The sequence below is a fragment of the Castor canadensis genome, chromosome 1, assembly GCF_047511655.1.
Source record: "Castor canadensis chromosome 1, mCasCan1.hap1v2, whole genome shotgun sequence".
In the NCBI taxonomy this organism is placed as follows: domain Eukaryota; kingdom Metazoa; phylum Chordata; class Mammalia; order Rodentia; family Castoridae; genus Castor; species Castor canadensis.
Genome location: NC_133386.1, coordinates 114,331,150 through 114,358,525, shown reverse-complemented (window position 1 = coordinate 114,358,525; position 27,376 = coordinate 114,331,150). Strand labels below are relative to the sequence as shown.

The 27,376-nt window shown below is 38.9% G+C and overlaps 1 protein-coding gene across 1 annotated transcript in view; it reads right to left on the bottom strand.

Annotated features, from left to right (window-relative positions):
- LOC141410479 (ferroxidase HEPHL1-like) overlaps positions 1-27,376 on the bottom strand; it is an 80,994-nt gene that overhangs the window by 15,802 nt on the left and 37,816 nt on the right. Inside the window, exons 3-6 of the mRNA XM_074070544.1 lie at positions 9,401-9,601; positions 8,477-8,656; positions 6,832-7,086; positions 3,985-4,153 (exon numbers count right to left, since the gene is read on the bottom strand). Coding sequence (XP_073926645.1) covers positions 3,985-4,153; positions 6,832-7,086; positions 8,477-8,656; positions 9,401-9,601 — 805 coding nt within the window. The remainder of the gene's footprint in view (positions 1-3,984; positions 4,154-6,831; positions 7,087-8,476; positions 8,657-9,400; positions 9,602-27,376) is intronic.

The window sequence follows — 27,376 nt, the reverse complement described above, 5'->3', positions numbered from 1 at the left end:
GTCCAGGAAATCATCAGAGACTACTTTGAGAACCTATACTCAAATAAATTTGAAAATCTTGAAGAAATGGACATATTTCTAGATACTTATGATCATCTAAAACTGAACCAAGAGGACATTAATCACCTGAATAGATCTATAACACAAAACAAAATTGAAGCAGCAATCAAGAGTCTCCCAAAAAAGAAAAGTCCAGGACCTGATGGATTCTCTGCTGAATTCTATCAGATCTTTAAGGGAGAACTAATACCAACCTCCTTAACTGTTCCACAAAATAAAAAGGGAAGGTAAACTGACTAACACATTTTATGAAGCCAGTATTACACTCATCCCCAAACCAGAAAAAGACACCTCTAAAAAGAACTATAGGGCAATCTCCTTAATGAACGTTGATGCAAAAATCCTTAATAAAATAATGGCAAACCAAATTCAACAACACATCAAAAAGATCATTCACCACGACCAAGTAGGCTTCATCCCAGGAACACAGGGGTGGTTCAACATACGAAAATCAATAAATGTAATAAACCACATTAACAGAAGCAAGACAAAAACCACTTGATCATCTCAATACATGCAGAGAAAGCCTTTGAGAAGATCCAACACCATTTCATGATAAAAGCTCTAGGAAAACTAGGAATAGAAGGAAAGTACCTCAACATTATAAAAGCTATATAAGACAAACCTACAGCCAGCATTATACTTAATGGAGAAAAACCTAAATCATTCCCTCTAAAGTCAGGAACCAGACAAGGATGCCCACTATCTCCACTCCTATTCAACATAGTACTGGAATTCCTAGCCAGAGCAATTAGGCAAGAAGAAGGAATAAAAGGAATACAAATAGGTAAAGAAACTGTCAAAATATCCCTATTTGCAGACGACATGATCCTATACCTTAAAGACCCAAAAACTCTACTCAGAAGCTTCTAGACATCATCAATAGCTACAGCAAGGTAGCAGGATATAAAATCAACATAGAAAAATCATTAGCATTTCTATACACTAACAATGAGCAAACTGAAAAAGAATGAATGAAAACAATTCCATTTACAATAGCCTCAAAAAAAATCAAATACCTAGGTGTAAACCTAACAAAAGATGTGAAAGACCTCTACAAGGAAAACTATACACTTCTGAAGAAAGAGATTGAGGAAGACTATAGAAAGTGGAGACATCTCCCATGCTCATGGATTGGTACAATCAACATAGTAAAAATGTCAATACTCCCAAAAGTAATCTACATGTTTAATGCAATTCCCATCAAAAGTCCAATGACATTCATTAAGGCGACTGAAAAATCTACCGTGAAATTTATATGGAAACACAAGAGGCCACGAATAGCCAAGGCAATAGTCAGTCAAAAGAACAATGCAGGAGGTATCACAATACCTGACTTCAAACTATTTTACAAAGCAGTAACAATAAAAACAGCATGGTATTGGCACAAAAACAGACATGAAGACCAGTGGAACAGAATAGAGGACCCAGATATGAAGCCACACAACTATAACCAACTTGTCTTTGACAAAGGAGCTAAAAATATACGATGGAGAAATAGCAGCCTCTTCAACAAAAACTGCTGGGAAAACTGGTTAGCGGTCTGCAAAAAACTGAAACTAGATCCATGTATATCACCCTATACCAAGATTAACTCAAAATGGATCAAGGATCTTAATATCAGACCACAAACTCTAAAGTTGACACAGGAAAGAGTAGGAAATACTCTGGAGTTAGTAGGTATAGGCAAGAACTTTCTCAACGAAACCCCAGCAGCACAGCAACTAAGAGATAGCATAGATAAATGGGACCTCATAAAACTAAAAAAGCTTCTGTTTATCAAAAGAAATGGTCTCTAAACTGAAGAGAACACCCACAGAGTGGGAGAAAATATTTGCCAGCTATACATCAGACAAAGGACTGATAACCAGACTATATAGGGAACTTAAAAAACTAAATTCTCCCAAAACTAATGAACAAATAAAGAAATGGGCAAGTGAACTAAACAGAACTTTCTCAAAAGAAGAAATTCAAATGTCCAAAAAACACATGAAAAAATGCTCACCATCTCTAGCAATAAAGGAAATGCAAATTAAAACAACATAAGATTCCACCTCACCCATTAAAATAGCCATCATTAGCAACACCACCACCAACAGTAGGATGCGGGGAAAAAGGAACCCTCTTACACTGTTGGTGGGAATATCAACTAGTATAACCACTCCGGAAAAAAATTTGGAGGCTAGATAAAAAGGTAGACATTGATCTACCATTTGATCCAGAAATACCACTCTTGGGGATATACCCAAAAGACTGACACAGGTTACTCCAGAGACACCTGCACACCCATGTTTACTGCAGCACTATTTACAATACCCAAGTTATGGAAACAGCCAAGATGCCCCAGCACTGACGAATGGATTAAGAAAATGTGGTATCTATACACAATGGAATTTTATGCAGCCATGAAGAAGAACGAAATGTTATCATTCGCTGGTAAATGGATGGAATTGGAGAACATCATTCTGAGTGAGGTTAGCCTGGCCCAAAAGACCAAAAATCGTATGTTCTCCCTCATATGTGGACATTAGATCAAGGGCAAACACAACAATTGGACTGGACTTTGAGCACATGATAAAAGCGAGAGCACACAAGGGAGGGGTGAGGATAGGTAAGACTCCTAAAAATTTAGCTAACATTTGTTGCCCTTAACGCAGAGAAACTACAGCAGATACCTTAAAAGCAACTGAGGCCAAGAGGAAAAGGGGACCAGAAACTAGAGAAAAGGTGAGATCAAAAGGAATTAACCTAGAAGGTAACACACACGCACAGGAAATTAATGTGAGTTAACTCCCTGTACAGCTATCCTTATCTCAACCAGCAAAAACCCTTGTTCCTTCCTATTATGGCTTATACTCTCTCTACAACAAAATTAGAAATAAGGGCAAAATAGTTTCTGCTGGGTATTGAGGGGGTGGGGGGAGAGGAAGGGGGCGGAGTGGGTGATAAGGGAGGGGGTGGGGGCAGGGGGGAGAAATGACCCAAGCCTTGTATGCACATATGAATAATAAAATTTTTTTAAAAAGTTCAATTGCCAATCAAACAAGATTCAAAAGTATTAAAGGACTTTTCAATTGAAACCCAGTTCATCCCAATCCTCAACCCATTGCTCTGTGCAAGTCCTCATTCCCTATGCAAATGTTCCACTCAATCATTCTGACCTGAACAATCTCTCTGATATAACAAGAGCTTTGCATTAACCCCTGCATCCAATATTTCACTCTCTTTACTATTCACTTACATAAATTTTGTCACTCTTGAAGATTCTGCTTCAATTCCTCTTCCCTTGCTATCTTTGCTATCTCTGAACCCAGAGAATTCACTGACTCTTACTCATAACTGGTAAAGTTATTTCTCTCTCCTGTGCAGTTAATTTCTCTGCATAAGGGCAGGAACAATGTCCTAGACATCCTTGTTTCCCTCATGCTTGCTAATGCATTCTGTTTTCATATATCACATTAAATATCAGTTGAATATAGTCTAATCTTTTATATTTCAGAAGGCACTTCAGAATTCTAGAAGGCATCATTTTAAAATCTAGTTCTCACACTGACCAATAATGAAAGTTGACTTCAAAGAGATTTTCATATATGGTTCCCACAAGTTCTCTAGGAAAGGTTCAAGTGCTTTACTTTGGTGGAAGAATGTATGTATGTATGTATATAAGAAATGAAGAACATATGAAATGAAGAAACTAAGTGTGTCTTATTGTTGATCACAAATACAATTTAGAAAGGATCCTGGGAAAAGAGTGATCATTTTTAGTATCCCATTGTTTCATGCACTCAAAGACATCATGGTATGTGATTACTTAAACAACAACATTACACTCATCAGAACAGGGCCCAGAATACCAGTGAGGTCACAGGGAAAGTCAACAGCATGCCTCTCTAGAAAGGGGCTGAGAAACACCAGGGTGCTTACCTGCAAGAGGCATTTAGGGGAAGACCGCTGAATTTATCATAACCTAGAGGGCCATAATCCCAAAGAATTTTTTCAGCTGCTATAAAGTAGCGCCTCTGCTGCCCATTCATCTTGGGGTGAAGAATGTCACTTTTGCAGTTACCAACATTGTATTGCCCCAGCATGCCAGCTGCAGAACCACAAACCAGGAAGTAAATGAAACCACACAGGAAAAAAATCAACAGATTTGTCTTCATGAACATTTAAGACTTTTATACAGAAAATTGTCTATAACAAAGTTAAAAACAAAAGATCAGCTGTGGGGAGGAAGAAATTTTGTAGCATATATGACAAAGGATTTATATGTGAATCACTTGGGTTGTAGCTCACTGGTGTGGTGCTTGCATGAGGCCATGAGTTCAATCCCCAGCATCATCAGGAGGGCAAAAGGAGAGGGAAACAGGTGAGGGGAATTATGATAAAAGTACTTTATGTCCATGTATGAAAACAGAATAATGAAATCTATTAAAATTGTAAAAAGGTGGGACTAAGAATAAGTAATAATGGGGCAAACCTGATCAAAGTACATTGCATGCATGTATGGAAATATCACAATGAAACCTTTGTGCAATCAATACATACTAATTAAAAATCAATAACAAGAAGAAAAAAAGGTACATCTCTAATAGAAAATTAACAAGGAACAAAAATGGATTATTCACAAAAGAAATATTATTAGCCAATAAACAAATGAAAAGTATTTCAACCTTAATACCTTAATTGCAGCCAAACAGAACGGCTATTCATTGATCAGATGATTGATAAAAACTACAAAGGATTAACAATTCTCAGTGTTGGCAGATAAGTGGAGGGAGGGGTATGCTTACACATGTGGGTGGAACAGTAATAAGTTCTTTAAAAAATCTGAGCAGTGTGTCCACAGCTGTAAAACAATTGGACTCTGATCCAGGAATTCCAAATCTACTTTTCCTAAGGAAATGTTCAGATGGAAGTGCAAGCATATACATAAACTGTTTAGAATAGCAAAAAATGGAGAAAATTGTTAAGCAACAGATGTTGGTTAAATAATGTGGACACTGGAATCATTAACAGTACTTTGATATCACTGTCATGAAATATTGTTCTGATATATTAATAAGTGGGAAAAGTAAGCTACAGAGCAGTATTAACAGACTGGTTTTATAACTGACATACTTATATATAAAGGTGTGGGAAATAGTGAAGGAGCATACTCATGAAAATATGATGCCAACATCTCTAAATGTGATTATTGATTTTTAAAATCAAATTAGACATTTTCTAACTTTTAGGACATTTTTCTGAGGATATGGACAGTTCAGGAAGTACATTAACTTATGTTCACAAACCACTGACCAAACTCAGCAACTTAATAGTCTCAAATGGTTGCTATTGTCTTGTTTTTAAATCTAGATATGGAATTCCTAGTCAAAAAATTTCTTCCTAGATTTATTAGCATGAGGCCCCTTAAGAACAGGAGCCTTGTTTTGTTTATCCTTGTCATCTCAGACTCTTATCTGGGACATAACTGACCAACTTCTGAGCTGAATTTAGTTTAACTGGAATAACCCAGCTGACTAATGCTAAGATTGGTTGCATAAGGTTGATAGGAATAAGAATGTGTTATTGAAGATCCCTGAACAGTTGGATCTCTGTATGTGAGTGACTGTGTATAGTTAGAGGTATCCAATTTAATCAGACATTATTTGTCCTGTGTCAATCTCACTGGTACATTTTTTTCTCTCCCTGCTTTTCTCCCATCTTAGATCTGACACTTTATATGTCATATAATGCTGCCGATGCTTCTTAGCTAGCATTTTCCCCACAGAATCCTTTCTGCACACATATGTCTTAATAATCTTTCCAAACCACTATACTGATCATGGTATGCCACTAGTGTGCCAAAGGATCTAAGACTCACAAATGCCTTTTAGACACAGCCACGCCTCCTTAGCTTAACCAGTCTTTTCCACCAACACACATTTCAGACTTCAGTATGTTTTCAAAGAGGAATAATCCACTGAGGGCTGAAAACATGAGGGCCCAGTCTGCCTCCTTAGGCTTCTCCCTCATCACTCCTCTGGGATGAACCTTATGGTCCAGCTAAGTAAGGACCTATTCTGTGCAGTCTTAAAGAACCAGGACTGAGTTATTCAATAGGCATTTAAGTCAACACATATATCTCACCCACCTTTCATGGGCATGAAGAATGCTATATATCAATGAATTTTTTCTTAAAATAAGGAAGAACATTCTAATAGAGAAGTCTAGAGAAGAGCTAAGCTGATACAATTACTCACATGAAATTCAAAAACTGGATGGAGAATTGATGCTGATTATCTAAAGACTTTTCCAGTGCTAAAAATTTATCCTATATACAGTTACTCAAAGAGAACATGTGCTTTTCTCAATTTACATTTCTTCCTCTGCCTGGAAACCTTTCTTCCTTCTTTTCTTCATCTATTCAAATCCCACTCACATTTTAAGGTTCAGCTTAGGATTCAACTCCTCAGGAAGCCCCAGATCCTCTATAGTAGTGAGTATAATGTCCACAGAAAATTGATCTCATGTCTGCATTTTACTCATTTTGTGTCTACTAGATTGTTGGCTCTTTGAAGGTGTCATCATTTTTTAATCTTCCCATTTTGTTCATAGGGACATGATTAACAAATACCTGTGGGCAAAATGCCAACTAAAAGAATGTTCTATTTTCCTATATATTTAATTATGCATCATATATATACCAAACAGCAAGCACTGGACAAGCACCAGTGACTGGTTTAATTGTGCCATTCTAAGGAGCTCCACACTGGTCTTTGTTCTTTATACCTTGTAGATGGTCACTGACTTGGCAGGTTATCATCCATTTCCCAGAATTCTCAACTATCATTTCTGCCGTGAGGAAGGTAGCTGGGAACAGGTTGACAACATCAGCCCGATGCCCTCTGCTGATGAAGGTGTTACCATAAAAACAGATGGAATGGATGTCAATCTCATTCCCCATTCCAAACAGATGCCAGGACACAGATTCACCAACACACATTTCAGGCTCGGGAAAGTTTCCAAAAAGGAATCCACTGAGGGCTAAAAACAGAAACACACTAGTGGGCGATGACTCTCCTACAGAGGTGAACAGGACCAAAACATTGGTAATACTGGAAAACCAAAACAGATCATTGGTTATAATGTTTTTTGGAGACATTCTAGCTCTTAAAAAGTAGTATGGAAAGAAAGGAAATAAAGACTTTGACTTGTTTTTTTTGAGACAAAAACACTCAGTAGAAGTAAAGGTCAAGCCAGACATGTTGCTACACACCTGTAATCCCAGCACTCAGGTGGTTGAGGCAGGAGGACCACAAGTTCCAGACGAGCCTTGGCTATACTACATAGTGAGAATCCCATCTCAAAAAAGCAAACAAACTAAACTAAAAGAAGGAGAGGGAGAAGGATGGGGAGGGAAAGGGGAAAGAGGAGGACAAAGGGGAAGAGAAGAGGGAGGAGGAGGAAAAAGAGGAGATTGGCACACACTGAGAACTGCATGTGAGCATAATTTTAAGGTCAGAAGAAGATCGAGTGCTGCTCACACTTCAGGATATCTCAGTCAGCTCCCATCCTATTCCTTTATTTGTATATCTACCATCCACACCAGAATCTGTGTTCCTCAGAACTGGAAACTGTCTTGCTCATCTAATGGCTATCAGGATCTAGCAGAAAAGCTGGAATATAGTATCCACTTAATTTAATGACAAAAGCATGCAGCAGAATGGTAAAAGAAAGGGTCTAATTTGAGGGCACTATGACAGATGTTTATATTTTGTTAATTTAAAAAGTAAAAAGATAAAGATAAAGCAGTTTTTACTAGATGTTGCCAGGACTCCTTCCCTTTCTTATGATTTCCTGACAATATTCAGGCTGACTCAGTAAAGATGATTCTGAGATAGGCAAGCAAAAAACGAATGAACTGGGAGGTTTACATTAAAGACTTCCTTTATGTCCACTAGAACTATCTAGGAAAAAAGTGGAAAGAGACCGCTTAATCCCCACATCCTAAAATGCTACATTAAACCCCACTCTGCAAAACTGGCACGCTGTTTTCTGTTTCAATTGTCAGTGTAACTGTAGAGATTTCACTATTTTGTACAGACGCAAGGTCTAGTGTACAACGGATGTTCAATAAGTGTTGTCGGTTTAAAGAATGTCTGGGAACACAACATAACAAACTCACAAGTATGTACTGAAACCCTACTCGTATAGTTTGGTATTACAACCTTGCACATCGTACTCAGTTTGGCTTGTCCTCTCTCAGATTTGTTTAGGTTCCAGCATGTGTTATGCTTTATTTATACCATTTTCAAACCACTGTTGTCACTAAGTTACACATCTTGCAAAACCAGGTTCAACATGCCTCCCTCATAGTACCTTATGCCATGGCATAAAAACATGGCACGTATTTGAGAGCATGAGAGATACTCACCATGCATTTTGTTGCTTCTCTGGAATACAGCATCATCTTTGCCTACTGAATCTGGGTCAGTGCAGAAATGTCTGATATTTTCATCAAGGTACCAGCTTTGATTCTCATCCACGAGAGTAAACATTATAATGAATTCTCTATCCACATCAGTCCTTGTCCCTGAATATCTGTTCAGCTTATCTATTGGGCACATTCAAGAGACTAGATTAAAAAGTTCAAGGTGAACTAAATCAAAGTGATCTTTCCTTTCTGCCAATGATGTTGGGTAGGCCTGAAATTTGTCAAGAACACATATATAGACAACCCGTAACTCACAATATAAAACAGCAAAGAGCTTTGATGGAAATGACAGAACTATCGAAAAGCAAAGTCATAAAACAGAAATTTTCACAAGTGCAGACCTGGAAAACCTGGCCATTCCTCAAGGGAGTAGATTTTATTGACAGCACAGACACACTAAATCAGTTAAAAGCGAGTAAAAAGAAACTAATTAGGTAAAATAATGAAGCAAAAGCAATCCCTAATAATTTTACTAAAATTTTCACTTTCCTACATATAGTGTTAAGGAATGCTATGTTATAAAACATAAATCATGTATGTTTCAGAATGCTGGTATGATTCTTAAACAAAATGTGAATTATTAACCCCCCAATATGGTGTCAGATTGATACCACATTACAAGAACTTTCCTTTTTTTTATTGTTTTATTATTCATATGTGCATACAAGGCTTGGGTCATTTCTCCCCCCTGCCCCTACCCCCTCCCTTACCCCTCACTCTGCCCCCTCCCTCTCCCCTAACTTTCCTAATCCTAAAGAAAGTTTAGAGGACACATATTCTGTATGGAGTATGGAACGAAGGAAGGAAACACACTACACACTAGTTACCTGAGAATAGACTCTTGAGGACTGGGAGTTGCCTTACCTTCCTTACACACCAGCAAGGGTCCAATTAGCCCAGGGGCATCGATGTGTGAATGGTATACCCAGGTCAGGCAGTTGGCATCTGCAGGAGCAGGTGCATATTCCTCTCTCACTGGCCAGACGTAGGTATAGTTTTTGCCAGGAGGAACCATGTCATCATCCTTGTTCCTGCCAGATGTTCCATCTGGGTATAAGGCTCCTTCTAAGAAAAAATAAAATATAATTAAAACACTGAGATCTCATGCTACAGTGGAGAAATCAAAAGTTTCAGAGTCAAACATTAATGAATGTAAGTGTACTTTGCTGTGGGACTCACGGCAAAGTTACTTGAAATGTCCTGTTTCCCATAATTAAAACTGGAATGTTGATATCTACCCCACAGGGACATGAGAACTGAATGAGGCAATGTATATAGAGTGATTCACACAGAAACAAGGTCTTTTTTCCCCATTCAGTGACAGAATCAGGTTCTGAAGTTCTCATAATAAAGGCTCTTTCTGATGAGCTGACTACACAAATCAAGAGACTTTCAATTCACCTTACTTGACATTATCTCAAGAAGGGAGAAAGAAACTGCAGAAGAATAATAAGCACTTCTTGGGGACTCATTAAACTTTCAGCACCTATGTGGATCTCATCAGAGATAGACAGGAAAGTTAAGGCATTCTTCCTGCTTCCAGGGGATTTTAAAGTTCTGTGGAGGCGGACCATGGTATGCATTATGAATACATGGGAGGACAGAAGAATAAAGCATAGTGGTTTGTGGAATGTAATTTTGGGTCAAGATATAAGGGATATCCAAGAGGAGACGTGTACTGTGCAAGGTGGAAAGTCTACCACAGAGTGGGTAGGGAAAGTGGGCAGAGCACTCCCACAGTCTCTTTCATAACCTAAGAGTCTTATGCAAGGTTTTTCAATTAAGAAAAATTACTGCTAGAAATAGCGTGAAAAACACCTAAATAGAAGGCAGGTGACCAATCTGTGCACATTATAATTATAAGAAGCTTCAAAATGGAAGTAGGATTTGAGGGTTCTCAAAGACTGGGGAAGAGTTACACTTAATAAAAAGAAGGCAAAAGGGACTAGAGGGAGGTGATCATGGATGCACTCCAGGTCCATTCACCATTCATTCTCTCTCACATTTGCCACTCATTCATTCATTCGACAGCATGAATTGAATATAGGACCCATGCTAATGAATGAGGTAGGCATTAGGAATACAAAATCAAACAAGACAGTAAGTGTCAGGGTAGCTGAGGTAAGCCTAAGAGAAGATATGACCAAAAATCTAAAATCACCTTTTTAACAAATTCTACTCTGAAAACATAATTTGATGATTGGAGAAGGATTTCAGAAGAAAACAATAGTTAAGTTACTACCATCTGCCAAGTATAGTGGTCATTTTGTATAGATTACCACATTTACTCTTTAAAGCAACTCAATATGGTAGGTATTAATATTCAATTCACAGAATAACAGGCTAGCATGTGGCTGAGCCAGATTAGAATCTATTTATGCCTGACTTATCTTCAAAATTATTGAGAATAGAGTGTATGGACCATTTGTATACTCGTTGACCTAACTTACTTCTTTTAGATATTAACTTTTAATAACTTTTATTCAAAAAAGAATATAAATAATTTCCCACATTAAGCTCACATGCTACATAATACCTCAAGTAAGAAATACCAGTATAAAGTCAGAGAAAACATAAATATAAGAGACAGGAATCATTTCAATGATTAAATCCCTTCTATATTAACTGTAGCTCTGAATTTCTGGTAATATTTAGGTTATATTGTTAGATATAAGGTTAATATTTACTAAGTTAATATAATTGGGTTAATAGTTTCTTAGACCATAAAAATAAACTTACCAATTCCTTGAGAGGAACTTTTTGCTAATGCTAAGTTCTAAGAGTATTTTCAAGAATATTATTATATACACGTTATTTAATACTATGATTTATGTATTCAATGCTTTTGAGAATTTCTAAAAATGCAAAAGCATTCTTCTAAAAATATTTTGACATTGTCTCTGAATACAAGGTGAGAATATTTTTACTCAAAATTAAACTAATACTGGTTTTGCTGCTTTCTAACTTGATAAATGATGTTACTTGATAGAGGAAAACAAAGGAGAAATCCAGAAGGCTACCTTCTATCTGTTAAATTCAAACAACATTTTTTAAAAAAATCCTTATGCTATCTGAACTCTAGCAGCATTTAATATTTTAAATTCCCTCTGTCCCTAAATAATTCCTGTGACATCTCCCTGTCCTCTGGGCCACTCTTCTGCAGTTTGGTTTTCTAGTTCTTTCTCCGCCATCTGCTGTCCATTATAAGAAATCCTCAAGGTAACAATGTTGACTCCTTCCTTCCATGCCCAGTGCCTCCTTCCTGCTTGACGGCACAGTCACGACAGTGTCACCAATCAGTCTCACACCCATGGCTCCCACTTTTATCTTCACCCTCCTCTCTGAGCTTTGCTGATACCTGTCTTTTTGCATTTACACTTGGAAATACCAAATGATTTGAAATGCCACCTTTTCCAGGAGCATTACCTATCTCTCCTCTACCAAGCCTGGTCCTCAACCACTGTCTCCTCTCTAGCTAAAAGGCACCACCAGTATGCAATGCCACAGTCAGCAATAAAGACAAAATTCTTATCTTCCTCCTCTTCTTCCTTCCCAATTTCCACACCACCAAAAGCCCTGTTCTTGCTTTTCCTCAAATTCATCCATTTCTGTCCATCACCACATAGACCACGTCTTGCTTCTTCTCAAATTCTTCCATTTCTGTCCATTACCACCATCTTAGCCCTCATCCAAACCGCAATCATCTCTCACATGAGCTTTCTCAGTAACCTCCCAGCTAGCTTCCCTGCTTCTCTTGCCTCTCTGATCCATTTTCCACCAAAAGTTATCCTTTCAAATCTCAAATCCAATTTTATTTTTCCCTATTAAAATCATTCCATGGCTTCTCATCAGTGTAGAGATGAAAGTCAAAAGTATTTAATGTGGATTTCAACATGCAACAGCAGCTGACTCAAGCAATCTTGAACTCCCTGGACTAGATCAGTTTTCTAAATTTCATTCCCACAGAGAGAAGGGCATCGGTCAATAGTCACACTCACAACCACTGAAATTAGACTGCCTAGAATCAAATCCTATCTCATTGCTTATTGGCAAGGTTACCTGACAATTTCCTTCTTTTCTACGAGTCTTAGCTTCTTATGTATAAGATTATGATAATTACAATATCTACCTCATAGATTTGTGAAGACTTATATGATATAGTATCTATAAAGCACTGTCACAGTGCCTGGAATATAGTAACAATTCAATAAACATTGCCTATTATTTACTGATAGCATTGCCTTAAGTATTTAATTATATATGAAATTTTTAACTACATACACACACATATATATAGGCACACACCTATATATCGTGTATGTAATTACTTGATCAATTTACATCTCCTGTGTTGGTCAAGTTCCATGAAAGCAAGTACCAAGTGTCCTCATGCTCATAATTGTACCCATAGAATCTACCTTGGTGCCTGGTACAGGGGTACTCAATATACATCTGTTGAATAAAATAATAAATGAGTCATTATCTTGTACTATCCTTATTCATAGCCCAGTGAATAAATGTATGACTTGGAAGCTTCTGAATAGATAGATAGATAGATAGATAGATAGATAGAAAGAATGATAGATGATTGATAGATAGATAGATAGATAGAGATAGAGGCTGAGGACTGGGAATTAGGGGACTTGACTTGAAGCTTCAACTGATAGAACTCATTTTACTACTTTCATTATATAATAGAAATCAATACAAATAGCAGTTGTTCTGGAGATTTTTTACTGACTTGGCTTTGGAAATCATTGATAGTTATTGTTGAAATGAGCCCCATACAAATTCTTGGTACTGTTTTTCAAGATGAAGAATATCATTTGAGAATATTAAGAAAAAGTGATTTGGGGTAGATAGCTTATTAAGTTATGAAAGCTATTCCAAGAAAGAAGTTTAATGAAGGTGCTAAACAATAGTAACTTTAGAAATCTAAGACGATAAGGCACTATTCAGTGGTTGTATATGTTCCAGGATATGTGAGCTTTTAAGAATTGTAATATACAAGGCTGTGGATGTCGTCAATGGTAATGTGCTTGCCTAGTACACCCAGGCCCTGAATTTGATCCCCAGCACCACACACACACACACACACACACACACACACACACACACACACACACACACAAATAGTAAGTAAAAATTTCTACCCATCAGATTTGAGAATTTTGAGCATTTAATGGTTTGGGAAGAAATAAGCTGACTCACAAACAAATGACAGAAGAGTAAGATATGCAAAATTTTTAAGGACAACTTGTCAATTCCTATTCAAAAAAGGTATATGAAATAACCAGAAATGTTACTCTTAAGAATTTGTGTGATACCACTTTTAAATTCTTGCATTTTGGTCAGAAACTACCATTTTTATGGATGTTAGCAGTTTGTTGACCTGATATTTGTGAATGGTCTGTTTGGGAAGGTAAAATTATGTAATGCAGTTCTCAAAACAGGAGCACTGTTAATAAAAAAATTCCTTTTCTCTCTTTTTTTAACTGTATGATGTTCCTCAAATTAATGGCAATTTACGGCAAATTAATGCCACTGAATTTCCAAAGTGTACCATTTTTTACTATGCTTTAAATAAATAGAAAAATAATTCTGCTACTGATCTTCAATTTTGCCATTCATGCTTCTATATTCCACTCAAGATTCCACTTTGCAAGTGTGAGAGTGTCTAGGTTTTGAATGTCACATGCCATTTCTGGAAAATGTATATGGAAGCTAACTGTTGCTTTGTACAAATGATGACCCCCTTGTTTTAAGAAGAAATGCATCTAGGAACAGTTGTTTGGCAATGTAGGAAGCAAGCACTAGCTTGCTTTTTATTGGCATTTTTAAAATGGTTAATGTAAGCAAAGCTGAACTGTAAATCTTCATTCAGGGATATGTATTAAGATTATGGAAGGTATATAAACTATTGGTGGGGAGAAAGTGGGTTTCATTAGGTTAATCTTCTATGACTCTATGATCCACTCTTTCCTTGAAGGATTTTGAAAAGTGGAAATATCAGTTTGTTGCATTTCCCCTGTTGTTTTTAAAAGAACAAATCCCAAGCCCTACAAATGGCTTGTACTGGACTTTTATGATTGAATTAAAGATTGGTTTTTTTTAATGCCATGCATTTGGGGCACCAACAGACGGCCTAGAAATTATAGCATTAATAGTTCTCATAGAGGACAAATGCGACCTGAGAAGTTATGTGAACAGCATTCTACATAATACGTGTGTATGTGTACCTAAATAGTGACGTGGCCAGTAAACATGCATATATGTGTGTGTGTACCCACACATTCTCATACATGTCATGTGAGCCTTATTCCATTAGAATGGCTATAAGGAGCTTAATATGGATTTTAAAATTAGAGATGCAGTTCAGAACTACAAACTTTAAGTGTCTCACTAAAAATTCGCAACCTGTAAAAAAGTCAGTTTAGAGATACTGTCCACGTGGTGTGCATCTGTGGTCCCAGCTACTTCTGAGGCTGAGGCGAGAGGCTCACTTGAGCCCAGGAGTTTGGGACCAGCCTGAGCAATGTAGCAAGAACCCATCTCAAAAACAAAAAATTGTATGTGTGTATGCATGTATATATATGTATCTTTCCCCAAAAGAGACTGTGATGTTTGAAACAGCCTCGAGATTTCTATTTCTGTGACTGACTTCCTTATGTTGTTGTCTCTTCCACCACTGGAGCAGTTCTGTGAGCAGGGAGTCTTATTCAGCACTGAACCCCCAGCACTTACAACCGTGCAGTGCTTTGCACATAGAAGGTGCTCAGAAAGTATCTAATGAATGAGATCTAAAATTTAGACCTAGTGAGTGTTTCTGACAGTGTATGTTTCATTAGGTTATAGGAGGACATAACCATATTTTCAGTGTTACAATGCAACAAATTTGTATCTCGTTTATTTGTATTTATGTGTTAAATTCTATTGTAAACAAATAATACTGCAACCAAAAGTGTTCTGGTTTTCTATTTTGGGGTGAAAAGGTACTTGAACTTAATACATTTTTATGTCCCAAAGGTGTTCCCACTGATGCCTTTCAAAGGTGCATTTCAAAAGAAGGGTGCAGTGCTGCTCCCATCCCACGCACCTTGCAAAAAAAAAAAAGATTGGTTTTTTTTTCAGTTTTTAGTTTTTATTTATATTTTTATTTGTTTATTTTATTATTCATATGTGTATACAATGCTTGGGTCATTTCACCCCCTTCCCCACCCCCTCCCTTACCACCCACTCTACCCCTCCCCCCCCTCCCATCCCCTCAATACCCTCTATACATCTGAAGCACCATCTCCAGGATTGAAGGCTGAGGGACGAACACCAAAATTATTAAGACTGAAACTTCACTGCATTTGAACTTGGAGATTTTTTATTTTTTATTTTGTTTTATTTTATATTTTTTTCTTTCATTTACTTATTTTTTAATTTTATTCTTATCTTTACTCTTTTTATTTTTTATTTTCAATCCTCTCTCTGTCTCTCTAATGCCTTTTCAGCTTATGGTTGATTAGTACACTGTCTCTCCCTGTTTGTATCTTTGAAACTTTTTGTTGGTTTCTTCGTTTTGTTTTTTTTCTACTTGATTATTTGTTTCTCCCTTTCCCTTAACTTCTTTGCTTTCCATCCCCTCTCACCCTTCCATTCTAAATATCACTAGTGCTATTATTACAAGTCAGAAAATACTTAATTGCACCAGGAACTAGAGAAAAGGTTAGCTCAAAAAGAATTAACCTAGAAGGTAACACACATGCACAGGAAATTAATGTGAGTCAACTCCCTGTATAGCTATCCTTATCTCAACTAGCGAAAATCCTTGTTCCTTCCTGTTATTGCTTATACTCTCTCTACAACAAAATTAGAAATAAGGGCAAAATAGTTTCTGCTGGGTATTGAGGGGGTGGGGGGGAGATGGAGGGGGTGGAGTGGGTGGTAAGGGAGGGGGTGGGGCAGGGGGTGAAATGACCCAAGCATTGTATACACATGAGTAATAAAACAATAAAAATTAAAAATACATAAATAAAATAAAATTTGGAGTTATGACATTTAAAAGTACAATAAATGAAATAAAATACTAAGGAGCTTTACAACAGAGTCAAATGGCAAAATAATCAGTGAACTAGAATATAGATTGATAGAAATTATCCTACCTAAATAGACAGAAAAACTTGAAGGAACTGTGGGACAACATATGTCCTAAAACATGTGTAACAACTGTCCACAGGAAGAGAGGAGAGCAAAAAGGGAATGAAAAAATATGTGAGGAAATAATGGCCAAAATTTGATGGACAACATTAATGTACACATCAAGGAAGCTTAGGGAACTACAATTTAATAAATACAAAGATATCCACAAATAGATTTAGCTTTGGCAAACTTTGAAAAGAAGAAGAGATAATATTGAAACCTGAAACAGAAAAACAAACAAACAAAAAATTCATCACATACAAGAAACCATCAACATGATTAATGGTTGACGTGCCATTGGAACATTGGAGACCCAAAGACAATGGGATGATATACTCAGCGTGTTGGAGGAGAAATGTCAGCCATGAACACTATATCCAGAAAATTATCCTTCAAAAATAAAAGCAAGATAAAGACATTCTAAGTAAATAAAATTAGCAAGTGTTTTGCTGGCCACCTTTCCTTCCAAAGAATATTAAACTCCTCCAGAATAAAAGGAAATGATACCAGAAAGTAAGCTGGATCCACAGGAAGAAATGAAAAGTACTAGAAATGGTAAATACAAGAGTTAATATAAAATGTTCTATAAACACATTTTTCCTTACTTCTCTTAACTTCTTTAAAAGTCATAAGAAAGTATAAAGCACTAAGTATACCATTGTCTATCTCACAAAGGAGTACCTTAAAAGCAATTGAGGCTAATAGGAGAAGAGGACCAGGAACTAGAGAAAAGGTTAGATCAAGAAGAATTAACCTAGAAGGTAACACACATGCACAGGAAATCAATGCAAGTCAACTCCCTGTATAGCTATCCTTATCTCAACTAGCAAAAACCCTTGGTCCTTCCTATTATTGCCTATTATTGCTTGGTCCTTCCTATTATTGCTTCCTATTATTGCTTAGAGATAAGGGCAAAATAGTTTCTGCCGGGTGTCAAGGGGGTGGGGGGGAGAGGAGGGGGCAGAGTGGGTGGTAAGGGAGGGGGTGGGGGCAGGGGGGAGAAATGACCCAAGCATTGTATGCACATATGAATGATAAAACAATAAAAATTTTAAAAAGCGCTTTATTGGAGCAAAGCTTATATATTTTACCAGAATTTAATTGGTAAAAATATGAACTATATTATGGTAAGTGAAGATGCCCATTACAATTCCTAGACCAAATAAGGAAAGAATATGTAAGTTTCAAAAAAAATCAGCAGAACAATTAAAATAGCATACTAAAAATGTAAGAAGGCAGTAAGAAGGACCAGAGGAACAAAAAAGACAGAAGCATAAAGGACGATAATTAGTCAAATGACAAATGTAAATCCAAATAGAAGTATGTTAAATTGAACAGTCTAAAGACTCAATCAAGCTGGGTCCAGTGACTCATGTCTATAATCCTAGGCTCATGGGAGGCTGAGATCAGGAGGATGGCTGTTTGAGCCCAGCCCAGACAAATAATTCTAGAGACACCCTCTCTAAAATAATCAGAACAAAATGGAATGGAGGCATGGCTCAAGCAGTAGCACACCTGTTCTTCAAGCACGTAGCCCTGAGTTCAAACTCCAGTACCACCATAAAAAAAAAAGCAACAACCAACTACAATAATTACAGATTTCCATTCCCCATTTTCAATTGTTGATAAAAGCTAGACAGAAAACCAGGAAGGATCCAGAGGACTTGAACAACACTGTGAACCTAGTCTACCAAACTGACATCAGAACATTTCACCCAATCACTTCAGAACTTCAGAATAAACCTTCTTTACAAGAGCACATAGGCCATTCTCCAGGATAGACATAAAATCAGCCTCAACAAATTTAACAGGATTGATATTATACAAACATGTTCTCTAATTACAATAGAATTAAATTAGATATCATCTACAGAAAGAAATCTTGGAAATCATCCAAATATTTGCAAGTAAAACAACACATGTCTAATAACCCATGAGTCAAAGAAGAAACCACAAGGGCAATTGTAAAATAGTTGGCATGCATTAAAATGAAGATAAAACATGTCAAAACCTATGAGATGCAAGTAAAACAATGAAGTCACATCTTCCAGCACCTACAATAGAAGTAAGAAGAGTCTCAGATCAATAAGCTTTCACTTGGTGGTACTGGGGTTTGAAATTGGGGCCTCACACTTGCTAGGCAGGCACTCTACAACCCAACTCACTCCCCCAGCCCTCTAGATAGGGTCTCATGAACTATTGGCCCAAGTTGGCTTGGAACTCTGATCCTCCTGATCTCTGCCTTCTGAGTAGCTAGGATTACTGGTGTGGGCCACTGGTATCCAGCAATAAGCTTTAAGAAACTAGAAAAGTGTCTACTTTAAGAAACTAGAAAAAGAGGAGGAAACAACTACAAATCAAACAGAATAAAGAAAAAAATGATAGTGATTGGAGCATAAATCAATGAAAGAAAATATTAAGATATATAAAATAGATGGAAACATAGTTTGTTCTTTGTAAAGATCAACAAAATTGAAAAACCTTTGTCTAGACTAAGCAAGCAAGAAAGAGAAGGTGCACAAATCACCAAAGTCAGGGACAAAAGAGGGGATATAATTAACAATATAAAAATCAAACAGTGCCTAAGGGAGTATTAGAAACAAATTAGTGTCAAAATGTTAGACAATAGAGATGAAACTGACAAATTGCTAGGTGCGTTTTCTTAAAAAACTGACTCAAAAAGGAAAACTTTCTAGTTCATTCTATGAGGGAAGAGTAACAACTTTAGATCAAGACATCACAAAAAAACTACAGACAAATATTCCATATGAATGTAGACATAAAAATTCTTAGCAAAATGTTAGCAAATCAAATCCAGAAACATTAAAAAAGTATCATACACCATGACCAAGTGAGATTGATCCCATTATTTCAATGTTGCAAACCAATTAATTTAATATAACATATAAATAGATTTGTGCATAAATTCATGATCAGCTCAATGGAGGCAGAAACACATTCAACAAGATCCAGTAATTAAGTAAAAACTCTCACAAGGGCCGGTGGAGTGGCTCAAGTGATAAGAGCGCCTGCCTGGTAAGGTGAGCGCTCCAGTGCACCACAAAAAAAATAAATAATAATAAAGAAAAGAAAAGAAAAGAAAAACTCTCCTTTGAATCTTAAAATGTCAAGGAATTATACATAACAGCACCCTTATTTACTTAGTGTACACACACTGTGATGAAGCCTTCCGTGGCTCTCAGTGATCCCTAACAATATCCTCATGCCACCGGCTCTTCCATGTCAACAGGCCCCCATCCCAGAGGTGAGAAGGAAATTTGAGGTTATGTGACTGGCCTGGGACCACAAAGCAAGAAGGTGGTAGGTCAGAGTCAAACCCAGGCAGTCATGGCCTGCTCTTAACTCCTAAGCTGTGTTAAATTCTCTTCCAACAAATACCCATAATTTGCTTTAACAGTCTTTAAATGTCATTTCCCACAAATCTTTGGGTAAAACGTAAGTCTTGAAGAAGAGGCACCACTCATCCCTTGGCTCTGCCCTAACCCTGGCTGGTATACTACGGTACCCCTGGAACTAGGAAAACAAAACTTCACCAGAATTGGTCAGCCTGTCCCTGCATTTCTGTGGCCAGGAGTGGGCCAGTAGCTCCTTCCTTTCTAGACATGAACACAGCCCTTACGTTCTTTTTAGACACAAACTTCATTAACCACCAAGGTATCATAAGTGCCAGTTGTTTATGACATCTTTAAAATGAAAAATTCATCTCTAAGCTAAATTGCAGTATGTTAATTACAGAGCCTGGCTGATGGTAGGTAGGCATACCAAGAGAGAAAGAGGGAGGGGCTGACTGAATTTATCAAAGGAAGAGCAACTACAGACCACAGACTGCACATCTGGGCCTTCTCCAATAAAGAAATGAGGCTTACCACCTCTCTGGCAGGGGTCCTGAAGACAGACAAGGGAAGCACGCACATCCATTCACTTATTCAACAACTCTCGCAGCACTCCAAAGTGCTGGAGTCTCATCATGGACTTATACATCCCAAACACCTGCTACATGCCACACACTGATTAACTGCTGTAAATATACAGATTAATTAAATGACTGGCCCATCAGATCATTCACTACTCACTAAATTCAAGGCAACCCTGATGTGCTAGATACTGTGCTGGCAGCAAGGACAGAAGAATGGACAAAGTTCCAACTCTCATGAAATTCACATACTAACTGAAGGTTTGTATACTTTGTCAAACAAAGATACTGCAGTGCAAGGTGGGAGAGTAGGGCACATGCTGTTACAGACAGTGCTGTAGGACACACAGTCTCCTTGCCAGGATAGAAGAGGCCTGAAAGAAAGCAGGAAACGAGCCAGGAGAGGAGAGGGGAAGAATGTGTCCAGGAGGGAATGGAGAGAGGGTAAATGGCCTTGAGGCTGGAGCGCCTCAAAGGTTTCTAGAACAGCCAGGAGGCCCCAAGCAGCTGGAACAGGGCTGATGTGTAGTAAGCAAGAGGGAGAGCAGAGGAACAATGTCCAATCCAAAGGGCCTCTGCAAATTCACTGGTGATTATCTCAAAGCCTATCATTTGTGCTTCACTGCAGGCCTTTGATTCCTGACAAAATTCAAATATTCTGAAAGAAACAGACAGCAAACTAAGCTACTATAGAATATTTAGAATATTTACAGTGTTCTGGCTGCAGTCTCCTAAGGGTGACTTTTGGGGAAGAGAGAGAATGACCCCATCAGACAATGAACTCAAGTGCTGAAGTTGGTTTGTCACTAACAAAATGATAGATATTTGATCTTTAAATTAAATGCCCTCATTTTGGTTGAACTTCAAGCTGACTAGTCAGTGAGGATGGTTTGGGCAAAGGGCATGGCAAAAGACGGCTTTCTAGTGCGAAGGTAAGGTTCACTGAGCAACATGCTGGTTGCTCACCTCCAGACTCCACAGCCTTCCAGGTCAGCCGCGGCAGCGGTCCACTCAGACCTCTATGGAACCACTCCGAAGGCAAACCCAGTCACACTAGTAAGAGAGAGGTCTCCAAGTTATCCTTCACCTACCTTCCTCTCTGCTGCCCTTACCCACTCCTGCTGAATAGGGGATGACCATGCCCTTCTGCACTGAGGCTAAAATCTGTACACTGCCACATCCCCCCAAATGATGAAGGCTGTAGACACCACACCTGTCCATTCTCCTTGCCACTACAGTGACAGTCCTCACTGATTCTCATCCAATGCCTACCTGCCTCTAGCTCCTTCAGTTTCCAGCCAGAAGGATTTCATTTAAACCAAGGGCTGATCTTAGTGCTCTAAATGGAAAAGCCTTCCTGGCTCCCCACTGCCAATGCAACAGAGCACTGACATGGCCTGGCCTTCAAGCCCCTGCCTACAATGTGCTGAGCCCAGTCCCAGCCCCAGCCCCGACCACACCTCAACCACAGTCACACTTCTGTCTGCCTGTAGAAGAACATGCCACACATCTGCCTACTTCTAAGTCTTCTCAGCGTGGCCTGTTTGATGTACTTGCTGACTGTTAACTTGTTCCTCTCACTAATGCCCAGGTCAGAAATCTCGGATTACTTGCACCTTCCCCTTTTCTCGCTCCCTAGTTCAGACTGTTTTCCTCACACCACTCCCTCATCCTAAACATCTCTCAAACACATCCCCCTCCCCCGCCTCCCAGGCCTCATCTTTGATCATGAGGATTTCTGCAACAGCTCCTAACCCATGTTTCTCTCCTAAACTTACCACTTTCTCAAGCCCTAAGTAATACTTCTAAACCACTGCATGTGCAGGCAGGCTCAAGTTGCCACACTTCTTTGTCTCACATCGTGGTGGAGAACACCACATCGTGTTCTCCTTACCAGCAAAAACAAGGGAAAACCTGAAAATCACCATAGAAATTCATACATGGGAATGTGAACAAGTTCTTCTGCAAAGGGCTACAGATGATTCATCTAAATCTCAGAGCTATTTAAAAGTCTAGTTATCAGAAACTTTTTAGCAAAAAAATATTGCTGACACAAATATCCATTATTCTATACTGCAGAGTTAACAACCAATCAAATCATGTTCAACTAGTAATGAGAAAGCCAAGCCAACAGTAATTGATAATTAAACATCTAGATTCTCAGCAAGTGTCACAGACTCAAGAACTTGCTAACACTGCACTGTTGGTACATTGTTTCCAACCTGCAGGAACTCAAAAGTTTAGTGTCCTGGCTCAGAGGACTGCTGAGCATAGCGAGACCTTGGCCTTCCAGTGGAATACAAAATGGAGCCATCCAGAAACCCCAGCAAGGGACTAACTTAACACCCACCAATTACATTTTGCAAGTCTCACACCCACAAGAACAGATGAAAGGACAGGACCTCCTTTCAGGAGGTCTTAGAAGTTCAGTCCATGCCTACGGAATCCGTACTCTAGAAACAATCTGACCCACTAACTCCCAAGCAAAAATGTCTACAGTGGTATTCCACTGCCTGTAGAATAAAAGTCCAAGCCCCTTGCTTAATCTGGTCCCCAAGGAAGGTCCTACAATATCAGGCACCTGTTCCAGCCAAACCTACTCCAGCATGCCTCCCACTGTGCCCAAATCCACGCTCCTTGCAGTTCTCTGGCCGTGTCATGTTCCCGTGACCTCCTTGAGCTCCACCCACACAGCTGCCTGAAAGGCCCTTCCCTCCCAACTTCAACTTGTGGTTGGCAAACTGCTCTTTAAGACTCATCTCAAGGGTCACATGACTGTGCACTCCCCAAGGTGAGTGAGGGGCCCATCTCTGTACTCCCATAGCACCTGGTCATAAACTCAACCACACTGCTCATCACACATAGGAGATCCCCCTGTCTGGTATTCTCATTATCATCTTTGCTAACAGCTCATCAAAGGGATCCACCAAACTGATACATTTTAAAATTCAAGGTCATAGAAAAGTTGTCTTAATTTCAGGCCACAGTGCATCAAATATCTAACTAGAATTTCAGTGTTCCCATTAATTACCTTGAACAGAAGACCTGGGCAGGATGGGGAGTATCACTGACCAAGACACAGTTTGCTTTTCAGGTATGTGCACATCTCCACAAACATACACAAGAGGAAAGCTCAAGGCTACGATAAGAACGCAAACAGGCTTCAGAATAGGCGAAATGTGTTTAAAAGGAAAGCTGTACACTAATGTTTAGCTTTGTTTCTTCTTCCTTTTCCTCTTTAGGATATCATTCTTTTCTACTACCAATCTAGAACCAAGTTTCATCCATAATTTCCTGAGCTAAAATGTTGAACATTTTTATATCAAAATATTTGGGAGAAAGGCTACTTGGAGAGTAGCAGGGAATATTATAATTTTATTTGGTTACATATTTTGTTAACTTATTTAAGAACCAAATGAAATAGTGGTTCACCTTTGAGCTCTAGGAGTTGATATTCTGGAATTTGGGGGAACAAATCACTTCCTGTTCCATTTCCCAGAAGACAATATGCATTCTAAATATACTTTTGAGAGCCTGGCAGGTTTTTAAAAAAAAATTATTTATTGCATTGGAAAAATCAAAGAAAGTCATTCTGATCTTTCAAGGAAATCAAGTGCAAGGGGAGAAAGCACCTCACACACTACAATAAAGGACTACTAACAAAACTGTGGAATCCCTAGCCAAGTCTGAGTCCCAGACCACACAGGCCTCTCCACAGACCGTGCAGGGCTTATGGGCTGCATCCGAGTACAGGAGGAAGTCTCTGATGGGCTCTGAGTGAGGGAGTGAAACCATATGGCCATACTTACTTTTAAAGATAACTCTGGGAGTCAAGCAACCATGGCTCACACCTGTAATCCTAGCTACTCGGTACACAGAGATCAGGAGGATCACAGTTCGAAGCCAGCCCAGACAAACAGTCTGAGATCCTATCTTGAAAATACACACACACACCACACACAAAATGGGAGCAAAAGGGAGGGCCCTGGTGGAGTGGATCAAGTGACAGAGCATCTGCTTAGCAAGCATAAAGCCCTGAGTTCAAACCCAGAACCGCCAAAAAAAAAAAAAGAAAGAAAACTCTGGGTTCAAAGTGATGAGCATGGCCATACGGCACTAATTAAAAGGCTGTGCAGTGACCTGAGTAAATGACAAGACTGGCTTGTATATTCAAGGACAGTGGATGGATTCAAGAGCTATGCTGGGAGAAGCATCATTTGGAGGAAGAGAAAGGTGAATATTAACAGATGACTCCTCAGGTCCTGGCTTTAAAAGTGAGTAAACAACTAACTACATGCCTTAATGAGATAGAGGGGAGGGAGGTCTGGAAAGAGATTACAGTAGAAGGAAACGAAGAGTTAAAACATGGACATATTAAGCTTGAGATACCCACATGAGACTCAAGTTTGCTAACTGCTACAAAAAGCACCTGGAGCCAACCTGAGAGGTGGCCCTTTCCCGGCAGCTTTTCATACTGACTGAATGGCCAGCATTGTGCCAGTTTAAGATGAAGTACAACCATATGAGATGTTTATGAGACCAAATGCAACCAGGAGATACACAGGCTGCTTCTATTATGATCCTCAGTAACACAGATCCGGATTTGGGGTTGAGAATACAGCAACTTTTCACAGTAAAATGCTTTTTGCATCATGCCACAGCTGAAGCATGTAGTCTGACGCCTTCTTCAATTACAGGTATCATAAGAGGTTTGCCGATTTCTTCATACTGATGTTTCAAGGATTCCCGGTTTAAAAAAAAAAAAAAAAGTGGTGGTATTTGATCTTGGGCCTGAGATACCCCTTGAGAATCCCATTCTGTTTGGGACAGTCCAGATTAGAGTCTCCCATTAAAACTGTTAATCCAAGGCAGTATCAGGTGCAGAGGAAATTCTCTCAACAAAAAAAATGCAGAGAGGATGCATTGAAATCACATCCTGCTCTAAAGCTAATCTTTGTCCTTCTGGGCTAGAACCTTGTTTCTTACTATGATGAGTCTATTCCAATTTCCCCATCAAGGGACAAATCAAAATGCCAGTTGACAATCTGCTTTCTAATTAAAAGTTGAGCCATTTTTTAAAAATCATACTTAACTAAATAATTCCACATGGCAATCCCATTGTGCTCTGCTACCTTGACTGACAGAGCCATTTGCAACTATTTAAGGAAGGGAAGAAAGAACATTACACACAGCTAGATTAAGCTGATCAAACTCATTTAATGTCTTCCAGTTTACTCAGAGTAAGACAGTACAGCAGCTACATAAAATAATTAAATTTCCTGCATTAAGGTAAACCCTGCCAGGAAACAAACAAACAACGAAAGCCACTTTTAAAAGTGACCAGAAGATCTCAGGGGGAAGACAATTTGCAAGGAAGCTGCCTGGCTGGAGGTGGGGAAAGCAATGGGGTCAGACTGCATTTCTCAACAGAAGATCAAGACTCTCCCCCTGAAAGGAACGCTGAGGTGAGTAAGGGACAGAATGCCCAGGTTTTGTGGCACAAGCAGCTTTCCAAAGGGAAGGACCAAGATGGTATAGAGGAGGGAAAAACTAAACTCCATTCACATTGGCCCATGACCTTAAGCAAACCTTTAAACTTCTGAGCTTGTTTCTTGAGTATGAGAGGGAGAAATTATCATTTGCTTTGGCCTGGTTCCCAGGACTTGTGGGATGTGTGTAGAAGCACCCTGCAAAATGGAAAGCACTCTACAGACACATGAGGCACTGGGATTACTGCTGTCTAGAAAGGGACAGGATAAGTCTTCTAAAAGGATGGTGACCAAGAAAGCTGATAAAAGGAGTAAAGAACTTCCTTGGGATATTTAGCAGGTGCACCAACGGTTTGAGAAAAGGAACTTATTACTAGTTCATTTAAAGCAAGAAGTTCTAGGATAGGGAGATGGGCTAAGATGCAATTGTTCACTGACTAAAGTAGCGTGGTATGGATGGAGAGGTCTGACATACTGCAACCAGGAGAGGACACAACCACAGTGAGACCAAACCGCACCCTAAAACCTCCTCATGCAGCCCCCATTCAACACTAGCCCTGGGGAGGCAGACGCAGGCTGGGGAGGCATTTGATAAAGGTCTTAGAGGATGAACAGGAACTTGGCCAGGCACAGAGGAGGGGTAAAATATTACATACTGTTTGAGGAACGACAGGGACAAATCTCGCCTGAGAGATTAGTCACTCTTAAGAGAGAATTTTTACCTTTTTCTCAAACTCAAGAACCGCTGTTTCAATAATTTCAGCAAACTGATTTCCAGTAAAGGTGACTTGAGTAACTCCTGTTGAGAAATTAGAAGAAAAGGTATAATAGATGCTTGGTATTGGCAGACTACCACTCCACAGAGCCCTTTCCTTTTCTGGGGACCCTACCCATGCTGAGACAGCAGTCACATGGCTCCCTTCTCCCAACTGACTGCTGACTGGGGGAATAAACACCCATCACCACCATGATGAGTACAGCATAGCCCTGAGTTAGAGGGTCCCTCCCATTCCAGTTCCCCACAGGCTGGTCAAGCATCACTCCCTGCATTCCTGAGATTCTACAGCAACCTTCTGCTAACTTAAACTGTTCACTAGACTACTTTAGTCAGTGAACAAATGCTTAAATGAGAGCATTTCTGATTCCTGCAACCAAATATCACTGATTTACAAATGAGATCCAGGGTTGGGTCTAAAAAAAGAAAGTAGAGGGTGAAAGAACAGAGCCTTC